The sequence below is a fragment of the Benincasa hispida genome, chromosome 3 (genome assembly GCF_009727055.1).
Source record: "Benincasa hispida cultivar B227 chromosome 3, ASM972705v1, whole genome shotgun sequence".
NCBI classification, from domain to species: Eukaryota; Viridiplantae; Streptophyta; class Magnoliopsida; order Cucurbitales; family Cucurbitaceae; genus Benincasa; species Benincasa hispida.
Genome location: NC_052351.1, coordinates 43667188 through 43679436, shown reverse-complemented (window position 1 = coordinate 43679436; position 12249 = coordinate 43667188). Strand labels below are relative to the sequence as shown.

At 35.9% G+C, this 12249-nt stretch overlaps 2 protein-coding genes across 2 annotated transcripts; one reads left to right on the top strand and one right to left on the bottom strand.

The window, feature by feature from the left end:
• Nucleotides 1–2959: 2959 nt before the first annotated feature.
• On the top strand, nt 2960–8576 carry LOC120074411 (CASP-like protein 5B2). The gene is made up of 3 exons (XM_039027528.1): nt 2960–3415; nt 7344–7476; nt 8188–8576. Exons 1-3 carry the CDS (start codon nt 3285–3287, stop codon nt 8389–8391), a joined length of 468 nt encoding a protein of 155 aa, XP_038883456.1. The 5' UTR covers nt 2960–3284; the 3' UTR covers nt 8392–8576.
• A 151-nt stretch (nt 8577–8727) lies between these two features.
• LOC120074410 (wall-associated receptor kinase-like 20) lies at nt 8728–11757 on the bottom strand. Its single transcript, XM_039027527.1, has 3 exons — nt 10476–11757; nt 10317–10382; nt 8728–10221 (listed from the first exon to the last, which is right to left on the bottom strand). Exons 1-3 carry the CDS (start codon nt 11254–11256, stop codon nt 9152–9154), a joined length of 1917 nt encoding a protein of 638 aa, XP_038883455.1. The 5' UTR covers nt 11257–11757; the 3' UTR covers nt 8728–9151.
• Between the last annotated feature and the right edge of the window lie 492 nt (nt 11758–12249).

The following is a 12249-nucleotide window of genomic DNA, read 5'->3' as shown; positions in this document are numbered from 1 at the left end:
TATCGTTGATATACTATTTATACACTTAAAAGTTGATTAATATGAGATATACTATTGATACACTGTTTATATTCTTAAAAGTTATTTGATGTGTATTAATACACTGCTGGTTTACGTTTGATAGGTTCGAAAGTTGTTTGATATATGATATGGTGCTAATATACTATTGATAATCTTGAAAGTTGATTGTTTTGTGATACATTGCCAATATACTATTGACATGATTGAAGATTGTTTGATACATATTGATATATTGTTGATATACGATTGATAAACTTAAGATGATTGATATGTGATATACTATTCATACACTTAGAATGTTGATTGTCATTAGATAAACTATGAAACACTCATGTTCTACTTCAAAATATTTAGCCTTACTTCAAGTATTTACTGATGATGTCTGACACATTTATGCTTTATATGTGATATACTTAAGAAAATCCTTAGAGAATATCATGCTTATAAAATGAATACATGCATGCATTATTGATATATTCTCTTTTAGGTATAACAATTATATGACTCATACACTTTTATATTTTAAAAAAATAATAAATAAGCTTATTGATAAATTTGATATTATCTATATTAGCTTACTGATATACTTCCTTTTAGATATATTATTTAATTGATATACTTAAAATCATGTACAAAGTATATTAAGTAAGACACTCTCTCTCTCGATAACATATAGTTTTTCATAATAAAATTAGTTTAGGATTAATTGATTATAAAATCAAACTTATTAAAAAGATTTAAAAATTCTCCACCTAGTTTTGTTTTATTCTCCATTCATTTTAACAAAAGGTGTTTCCAAATTTAGAAAATTGGATAAACTATTTACAAATAACAAAATATCACTATCTATTATAAATAGATCAAGATAGACTGTGAAAGAAATATATCAGTGTACAGATAGACAATGACATTTTATTATATTTGAAAATATTTTCGTATTACATACCACTAGGGGTGTTCAAAAAATCCGATGATCCAGAAAAATTGATCAATCCAACACAACCAAATCCCGTGCGATTTGGATTGGGTTGGGTTGGGTTCAAATAAATAAAAATTTTATGAATTGGATTGGGTTGAGTTTAAATGAATAAAAATTGAAATTGAGTTGTTAATCTTAATTCAATATATGAAAATAATTAAACTAGATTTTTATATATTTACGTTTTGCTTCTTTTTAAAATAACATTTTAAATAAATGACTCGATTAACTCGAATCGAACCAACCCAACCCAAATATTTATAGTTGAATTGGGTTGGATTCATTTTTTAATAAAGATTATTTGGCTTTTTTTATAGTTGGATTAGGTTGGATTCATTTTTTAATAAAGATTATTTGGCTTGAAAAAATTTACAATCCAAATAATTGGGTTAGGTCTAAAAATCTTTTAAATCTAACCCAACCAATGAACATCCTACCTAAGAAAAAATCGTTGAAATTCAAACGGATCTCGAACAGATTCTCTAATAAAATTTAAAATCTATAGCGAAGTTCACGGTTACAAGGAAGTGGAGAGAATATAACAACTCATTATTGTGATTTTGAAACAACAATGTGAGAAATACATTTCATTGCATAAAGTTAACACTGGTTTTATGGTCAATTCCTTATATATATATATATTTTAAATCTCAAAACAAAATAGTCCATTTTTTCTTTTATAATTTGTATTTATCTTTTTATTTTCTTTTCTCATGTATCGACACAATACCATTTATAATTTTTATTTACCATTTTTCATTTTACAATTTTTATTTACCTTTTTATTGTATTTTGTTTTTCGCAAAATACATTTACTTTCAACTACTCAATTGAAAATTGAAAGTGGAAAATAAAAATGTGAGAAATACATTTCATAAACTAAAATAATATATTTTTTAATTTAAAATATTTTGCAGTATCAAATTTATTTTATTGTCAAAGATTTTTTTCGTCCACACAATACATTTATTTTTTATATTGATCTATTTTATGTACAATATCATTTACTTTCAACCAATCAATTGAAATATGAGAGTGAAAAAAATGTTTAAACGAAAAAAATAAAAGATGAAAAGTTTTTTTTTTAAAAAAAAAAGTGAAAAAAAAGTGTGAAAATGTTTATTAAAAAAAGAAAAATTTTAAATATTTATGGTACATACTCCCTTTATTCTCACTTTAAATTTATTTTCATAAATATTAATGGATCTCACATTGTTATCTTTTCCTCTATTTTTATAAGCATATTGATATGCACATAATAGATAGAGGAAGTGTAGAAATTTTTTTTTAATACTTCCATAGTACTAGAAATTGTTCCATTAAGAAAAAAGAACAAGCAAAATAAGAGTAGGCACGATGATAATAGAAGCATTAAGAGAAAAAAAAAAAAAAGTAAAAAATCCACTCGAATTGACACGTGGCACCATTTGGCTAAGCCATGTGGTGGGCTCAAGAGTGGAATATCCAACTTTTGCCCTTTTGATTATGTAGCAACTTCATTTTTCTTTATTCTACTTTTTTTTTTTTTTTTTAAGAAAAACTTCACCCTTAAAAATGCTAATAGTATTATTAGATGCAAACATAAACGTAGTTTAACTGACATAATACTAATACTATTGATTTTGAGGTCGAAACTAGTATTAACCCAACATTTCGGCCTGAAAGAAGGTATGTAAAACTTGATGCTTCATGCTATTGGTAATTGTTGAACTAATGTTTATTTCAAATAAAATTAAAGAAATTCAATTATGGATTTTAATTTTAGGAATGTATAGAGGGAATATTTTGTGGCAATAGGAAAAAGAAAAGAAAAAGGTAAGAAAATGAAATTCCACGTAGGACTGTCAGTCAGTATTAAAGATAAAGAAAGATGACTAGAGATGGCCCCACTTCTGAATAATGAAGTGATTAAGGAAGTAGTTAACAAAGTAATTGTTTTAAAGCTCATATCGAAAAAGGGAAAAAGAAAAAAAAACGGTAAATCTTTTTATTTCTTCAACCCAACAATTTGGTGGGGGTTTGATTCTTCTTCTTGCAATCCTCGTTTAGACCGTATCCACTTCCTTTTCTCTTCTTCAACTGGGAAATTTTCATAAGATTATTGGCTTTTGTGCCTATTTTTCATCTGATTTTGATCAGTTTGGCACTTGGAATTGACCGGATTCCGATTGGATTTGGGTTCAGGGGAAGAGTCTAATACTCAGGTTTCCAATTGGGTCCTCGTTTAGGAAGAAAACCCGCCGATCAATCCCCCGGGCTGGGGGTGGAGGATTGAAAGGGAAAAATGAAGGAGTTGATTGGAAGACCGGGGACGAAGAGTGGACTTGTATTGAGAATAGGTCAATCTGCATTTGCGGCTGCCTCAATCGGAGTTATGGTTTCTGCTTTGGGTTTCTCTAGCTTCACTGCTTTTTGGTATTTCCATTTGCTTTCCTTGCTCTTTCGATTAATCACTTAACTCAAGCATCTCTTGTTTTTGTTTATTTTATTAATTGATTCTATGATTATGTTAGAAGAGAAGTGTTTGCTTCCCCTTGAGATAAAGCCCCTATTTGAGATATGCCCTCTTTCTTTAAGTTGATAATCGATTAAGTTCTTTCCTCATTTGGGTGATTTTGGTAACTGGAAATTTTCTTACTCAAGTTAGAAAGTGGGGAAGATTATGAAATAATGAAATGCATTCCTGATCTGTGTTCTTTATAGAGTGTGTAGAGTTTCACATGTATGATAGAACTACCTTGATCATGTTTAATATAATTGTGCAATGTCCAAGGCGTTTTTTCAAATCCAACTTGTTTAAAGTTATCTAGTTATTAGTGAAAGCAACGCCAGGACTGCAAAATTCAAAACGTAGCATTTTCAAATTTATGTAATGTACGATGTTCGATCTGCATCACTATCGAATCCATAACATTAGGTCTTAGTTTGGACCTTGGTACCTATTTAAGGTCTCATTTTAAAAAGAAGTCTCTTTTGGTGGTTGGTTTCAGTTTTATCCCATACCCAAGTCAGGCTGGTGTGAAATACAGTATACATTGTTTAAATCTTCAAACTTGGCTCACATTTTTTGCATTAGGTCTGCTGTTAGATAGTGTAACACCCGAGCCTCCATAGGATTCCTTAGGTTGAGGGAAGAACTCAAAATTAAAGCCTTGGAAGGAAAAAGTTTGGCTAAGTCCCTAAACTATGCCTTGGAGTTGAGAATACTTGATGGGAACCCAAGCTGAAAATTTGGAGGGTAGAATTTTGGCTAAGTGTCTGAACCATGCTTTGGAGGAAGCATTGGCTCTTAGAAAAATTTCTAAGTGTTGGGACCACACGGCTAGAAGTGAAGTATGCATTAGTCTAGAAAGAAGAGAAAAAGAAAGGTTTGGTCAAGTATTGGGAGACAAAGGTTTGAATTCAAGAGTTGGAAGCATAGTAGGTTGGAGTCAGAATTTTGGCTAAGTATTCAAACAATGCTTTGGGCCTAGAAAAGCTTAAGGGCATGAATTGGTCTAAAATGAGCAAAATTTAGCGAAGTATTGGAAAGGAAGGTTGGAAGCATAGTTGAGCATTTAGGAGGGATAAACGTGCCTAAACACTTGGGAGAAAATGGAGCCATGCATTTGAACCTTGAGAGGGGAAGTTGAACTCATAGCATGGTCTGAAAATTGGCTAAGTGTTAAAGGCAGGAGTTGGATGCATAGTTTAGTCCACAATGGGAAGAATTGGCTAAGTGTTGGACAACCATGCGTTGAACTTTGCACAACCAAAGTGAGGAAATAGGGTTGGACGCATAGTATAAGGATGGTGAATGCATGGTGTGTTCAGGTTGAGAATTTTGCTAAGTGTTGGAAGTAAGAGTTGGATGTATAGCCACTAGAGAAGTGGAAATGTGACCAAGTGTTTAGACTATGCTTTGGAGGGAGTTGACAGACTCAGGAGAACCTACAAGTGGTGAAATTAGGCATGCAAAAGTTTGGAGTAAAAAGTGGAACGCATGGTATGTTTAGTGGTAAGAATTTGACCAAGTGTTGGACAGCTCGTTGGACACACACCCTAGTAGGGGCATGTTGGACACGTAGGTGTGGAAAATAGAGTGGTTGGATGCATGACTTAGGAAATGGACACATTTGGATGCATGATGGGTGAAGAATTAGGTTATTCATACACTAGTTGGACCAAATTTCTAACTCGGAGGTGGCTAACTTGGAGGTGGATACCTTAGGAAGTTAAGTGGCAGCATGACGTGAATTCAACTAAGTGTCAAAGCATGAGGTGGACGCCCAAGGTACCATGAGGAGCATGCAAAGTGTTGGAGTGACACTTTAGAGGGTAGCATGTGTTGGCCTAGGGAAAGTGAAGACACCTAAGTTTTTCATGCAAGTAGGAGGTGTTAGAGGCTATGCGTTGGCTCAACATGAAGAAGACACTTGGATTTTCATGCAAAATGAGGTGTCATGCGTTGGGCACTTGGAGGGGATGATGAGGATGGTTTGTTAAGGCTTATAAATACCCCAGGAGACTCATTTCTTATCACAACTCAAAGCTCTCCCAAAGAGGACTCAAAAGGGGAAGTGTTGGAGAGAATTAGGGTTCTGGGGGTGGAGCATGCGTTGGAATGGACGAACCATGCGTCCATGAGGAGGTTCGGGCGTCCAACTGAGTCTGAGATGAGTTGAGAAGGTAGCCCATGTGTCCAAGATGGTGGACCATGCATCCAACCTGCCTGGGGAGGCAACCATGTGTCCAACTGGTGCTGAGGAAGGCTACCATGCATCCACAACCATCCTGAGGCTGTCTCTTATACACATCTAGATGTGTATAAGAGACAGTTGTTGGAGTTGGTAAGCTAAGTTTAGGGGCAAGAAGGTATTCTAAGATTGTTCTAGCCCTAAACATGAGATTCTAAGTTAAAATTGGTCTAGTGTAGGCCCCGGATTCTAGAAGAAGATAGAAAGTGAGAAGGCTTGGAAAAAAAAAAAAAAGGAAACACTGCTGGCAAACTGTGAATGACTGTTTTAGCAAAGCTTTAGAAATTATGTTTTTATACTTTGAGTATTTGAAACTCTAGTTTGAATGGTTAAGTTATGGTTTTTGAAAGTAAGTTTCAAAACCATTAGATCTAGTATCAAGCTGAGAACTCTGCGTGCACGTATGACAAGTGCTTTGTGTGGGTTGGTTCCACATCAGCACTAAAACTGCGTGTGTTGAGCTGGTTCCACCTCAGTAAATGAAGGTGTAAGTATGGTTACACCTCATTACCTGGGAGTATGGAGTTGATCTACCCCCAGGAAGCTTGGGTACAGGTTTGACGTATGAATTATTATGCGTTCAGTAGCGAAAGAGAGGAGCTCCAGGGTGCTGCTAAGGTCAAAGTCTACCACACTACAGCCGCATTTCTGTACTTAAGCTGCTGTTATGAGTTTTTGTAATTAAGGGTCTGTAATTATTACGTTGATTTGAGAAATTGTGTAAATTTTATATTGGTTGTAATAAAATAAGTTTAGCCAAGAGTTGTTATATTTACTTGGCTGAGCAGTTAAGTTGAGTTAAGGCGAATTTAGGTGAGACGGGCAGTAGGCATCACAAAAGGGTGGTATCTGCCGTCCTCATGCCTCTTTTTGGACGTGAGAGGTGAGCTTCGGAGGGGATGTGACAGATAGGACATAATTCAATGATTGAAGGGGCTGGAGTGTTATTATGGAACATGGAGTATTTGGATAACTTTCCTTCTTGTCCTCTTAGAATTTTTTGTTATAGACCCCAAATTACTAAGGCCTTTACTTGGAGAAATAGAAAAGATAAAAGGGATGGGCAGAATGATGCAACTAGTAAGGAATGAAAGTTGTTATTTATGTAGCTCTCGTCGAGCATTGAGAAGGAGGAGATCTCAAACTCCCCAGGCTGCCTAATTAGAAAATACATAATTCGGACCTATCACAATTCTTCATACTGTTTCATTTTAGAACCATATCTATCTTGGTGGAAATTGCCACAGTTTGTTCTTTGATAGCAAATTTTACTTCAGATTAGCATGAGATGTTCATTTTGTATATTTTACCTTCGTCAGAACTTAGAAGATGAGAAATGCTCGTGTTTAGGAGTATTTCAGCTGCCACTAAATAAAATGACTGCTACTCATAATCTAATTGAACAAGCTCTTTTGTATTTACACCTTAGAAATGCTCTCTTTCCCTATCCTCGAATCGATAGACCTGATTTAGCTGAGAAATGTGTGGCTACGTAATCATTACCATTTAGAATTGTCTCAATTAAAAAAAAAAACATTGCCTCTTAGAGTTATGATGTTTATTTTTCTTCATAATGTTGACTGCGGTCTGTTTTATTTTCAACTCAGCTATTTGATTGCATCAATGGGCCTTCAAGTGCTTTGGAGCTTTGGACTTGCATGCCTTGATATGTATGCTTTGAGAAGAAAAAGAGACCTTCAAAACCCAATATTAGTCAGCCTGTTTGTTGTTGGTGATTGGGTATTTAACTTATCCCACAAACTTGTTGATATTTCTTATTTCTTCATTTAGAAACATAATTACATAAATGTCCTCGTCGGTCTGACTTGACTCAAGTTATCACTTGTTTGTATAACTCTGTGTGCACGTGTTTCTGGATGTCTTTATAACCCTTTCACCATTCTCATTCATTGATTCAGCTAAATTTTGTTTCAGTTTGCATTGGATAGAAATAATGCTTCTAGCTATGTAAAATGTATAGTTATAGTATTTTATGAGGACTGCAAAATGGAGTTTTTACTCTACACCCTCCGCTCCCCTCCCCTAACATATATGTATCTGTTTAGTTTTATTATTATTATTATTATAAATTGTGAACCCTGTAGTTGGCTTTTTTACTTTTTGGGGGCTTCTTTTCCTTTTCGTTGAAGTTTAAATTGGTGGTGCTTTTAGATGGAAAAAAGGCCAATATTAGTCAGCATCGAACTTCATCAAAAAAAAAAAAAAAAAAGAAGAAAGAAAAAAAAAAACAACCATTGAACACAATGGTCTTATGTCCTCTTCAGGTAGCTCAATTCGGTAGATTACCTATTCTGAGTATCTTAACACCCAACATTTGTCTTCCTATCTCATGCAGCAACTCAAAAATCTTTGTTGTCTACTTCTTTTTCTAGCCTTTGAAAAGTTAACATTGGTTTGGTTTGGTTTGATTTGAACATATGAAATATGCAGGTGACAGCCGCTTTAACCCTTGCTGCTGCGAGTTCATCGGCTGGGATTATTGTTCTTTATGCCAAAGATTTGGACGTCTGCAAGTCTCATAAAGATCTTCCTTGTAGCATGTTCCAAATCTCCATAGCTCTTGCTTTTATCACCTGGGCTCTTACTGCTTTGTCATCACATGTCATGTTCTGGATTTTATTAGCCTCAATCTAGAAAACTCATGCTTGCCAAAGAAAGCCTTTTACAGTATTTTTTTCCCCCCCGATATCATCTGTAAATAGTCCCTTTTTATAACATTCATTTTTGACATTTTGTTTCTTGTACAGACTCTTGGTTTTAAAACAAAAGAGATGTTTCAATTTTATCTGAAAAGCTTACACGGATGATTTGTTAAACAATCCCAACCCTCTCTTTTAATCTCATTATTATCATAATTTGATGTTGCTTCTTCTTAGGAAGATCTGTTATATTGCTGCTTTACTATGAGAATCTTTCATGTCTATTAAATAATACTGTTTCTTTGTCATAAAGGACCATGTATTTCTCCAATTTGCACAAATACTTAGGACCTGAGACCATGTTTCCTAGGATTCTTTGTACAGTTGTCCATCTCTTAGTGGCAGTTATAAGTTGTGCAGCAGGGTCAACAATCACAATCTTCTATTCTAAGGTTTGATCTGATTAGATTTGATTCTTTGAATCTAGTGTTAGAATTGAAGAAGATCTTGTTCAATTCACTGTTAATTTTTTAAAAAACAAAAATTAGAAAAGGGTTGAAATATGAACATTACGAGTTTCTGATAATTCAAGCTAAGGTTGGCCTTAATAACTTAAAGCTGGAAATACTGAAGTTTTTCATTTGAAGAATTCTAAGTAATACATGTCTATGAAGGAAGGATGGTTTGCCTCTTTTTTCCTTTTTCTTTTCTTTTATATAGGACACAGACAAAATTTCATTCAAATAGTATTACAGTTATTCAACATTTCTCACCTCATTATTAAGAATGGAAATAATGTTGGCTAGCTCATCAGCAACTTCTTTCATGGCAGGTCTATTCTGCCTCTTTTCATCCAAGCAAGCTGCTGCTAAAGACCCTAATGCCTCGATTATCTCAATTTCAACTCTGCTTGCTCTCTGTTTTATCACAGGATCAACAACCTCCAGCAATCTGTCTTCTTGGATGATCTTCTTGATATAGACTACTAAATTTACATCTTCCTCCTCTCTATTAAAATCAATGGCTTTCTCAGAAGTCAATAGCTCCAACATGACAACTCCAAAACTGTAAACATCACTCTTGTCTGTCAATTGAAAGTTAAGGTAATATTCTGGGTCTAGATAACCTAATGTTCCCTGAGCCCCAGTTGTAATATGGCTTGATTCAGTTATAGCCAATCTAGACAGCCCAAAATCAGCTACTTTAGCATTCAACTTCTCGTCTAGTAGAATATTGCTCGACTTTATGTCTCGGTGATAGATTCTCGGCATGGCTGAAGTGTGGAGATAAGCAAGGCCCTCGGCTGTTTGCCGAGCAATGTAGAGTCGACGACTCAATGTCAATGGTGGCCATTTGCTTGAACTTGTACTCCCATGAAGGTGATCAAATAGGTTCCCATTCGAGATGTACTCATATATTAAGAGAGGTTGCTCTAGTTCGAGACAACATCCGAGTAGACGAACGAGGTATCGATGGTTCACCTGACATAGAATCCGAACCTCGTTCAGGATTTGATCGATGCCCTTCATGCTACCCAACTTGGCACGTTTAACAGCTATTAAGGTTCCATCTTCCAGGTTGCCTTTGAAGACCTCCCCATACCCACCAGAGCCAAGCAAATTCTCTTTGGAGAAGTTGTTTGTGGCCTTTGCTATCTCTTTAGTTGTGAACATCCTCGCCGATTTGCCACTGCTGTTGGCAGTTAGAATCACTTCACGAACTTGTTTCGAACTCACTTCGTTTCCTTTCGGAATCTTTTGACGTCTTTTGGAAATTATAAACATTATTGAACCTCCAATCACCATTACAAATACTCCTGCCATTGCTGAGAATGAAGAAGTTTACACAGCATTGTTAAGTTAGAATATTCTAGTTTCATACTCAAATGAATACACCATAATTTGCCTTTGATTTATATACCTCCTCCAAGAATAACAGGCATCTTCTTGTGCCTCTTGTGAGTTATCTTGTTCTGTATTTTCAAATCTACGTCAAATAAAAGATTTCATGTCATCAAAGATTACAACAAAACATTCAAATATGACTTTATATTGTGTAAATGTTGCTAAAATTACTCACTGTTGCCATTGCACAAGCCATTTATAGGGTCCCACTTGAAAGGCACCTTGCATAAGCACCTCCTCTGCTTGGCGTTTGCAGGGTCCGGCAAACAAGCAGAATTCTCCCAATTCCGGCAGTCCATAGCCACACGACACGGCGGCTCTCGCGGTGGTGTCCATTGAATTTCCACCCCAGGTTCCGGCCACTTTTTCGCCGGAATAGAACCACCCAAATTCACAAAACATTCATAAGCCGAACACCGCTCCTTTCGCACCCTGATTCTATACGCAGTCATAGAACCGCCACTCGTGTACCAACAGCACGTCGGCGCCGCCTTACACGTTGCCATTGCCACCGGATTCTGCCTGATAAAGTCATGACAGAAGCTATTAGATGAACAATTCCAATTATTTTCGAGGACTTCGATCGAACAGTTGTAGAGCAAAACCGTGTTTCTATTGGAAATGGTGAAAGGAAGACGCGTGTCCAGCCAAAAACCATGGGTCCCAAAATCCGATGAAACGCAGGTGTTTTTTACCAACCCCGGCGGCCGGACGATCAGCCTCTGGGCCATCGGATTAACGGAAGTGATCAAATAGGAAGACCCATTGACGGAATCGAACCAGAGTTCGGCGGCGGCGCACCGGACTCTGTAAAGAGGGTCGCCACAATCTGGGCGCGTGCTGAGTGGGTACGGCACCGGCGTGCGGCCGCAGTCCGGGCAGCGCTTGGCCGGACAGCAGAGGAAGAATGAGAAGAAAATGAGAAGAAAAAACAGGGGCAGAAGATGGGTTTCCATTAATTAGAAGTGGAGAACAGAGAAATGATTGAATGATGAGAAGAAGAAGAGAAATTTGTGTGCATGGTTGAAAGTTCCAAACTGATAAACTACAAAAAGTTTTGAACTTTACAAGTGGGGACTGATTTGGTTTCCCAATGCATCGAAGAAGAAGAAGAAGATTGCCAGCATCACCATGAGTAGAATGTAAATTACACCAACATTTCAATTATAGATGGAATCTACTAAGCATAAGCTTATTGATTTGAAATATGTTACATTATTTTAGTGAAATATTGGGAAAAAATAAAACTTGGTTTTACAAAACTATAATTTAATTAGTTGCTAAGATGGATGGCCTCGTCTCATAGTTAGAACCAAAAGAATGAGAGGAAGACGAAGGAATGCTCCGTGATTTTCCTTGTGTATTCATTATGAAGAAACTCCCTTATTTATATAGAGATACGAGGGATTGAGAAAATAATGAAATAATGTATTTACAAATATAGATGGAGGGTTGTGATTAGTCTAGCTATAACAAATAAGATTCCTTTTTGTTATATGATTATTGACTGTATTTGATTTGGTGACTTGCAGTCCACTTGGTCTTCCTTAATATCCCCCCTCAAACGAGAGGGGAGTGCAACTACGCCGAGCTTGGACCGTAGATTGAAGAACTGAGTATGTGTTAATGTTTTTGTAAGACAGTCAGCTACTTGATCTAAGGATGGTACCTATCTGACATCAAGTTGTCCCTTCAGAACTTGATCATGGACAAAGTGGATGTCGATTTCAATATGTTTTGTTTGAGCATGGAAGACGGGATTGACAACTAGTGCACCAGCACTTAAGTTATCACACCACAAGAAGGGGACAAACTTCATTCGCATTCCAATTTCTCCTAAGAGTTGTTGGATCCAAATTATTTCAGCTGAGGCATGAGCTAGAGCTCTATACTCAGACTTCGTGCTTGATCTTGCTACAACAGACTATTTCTTTGACGACCACGAGACA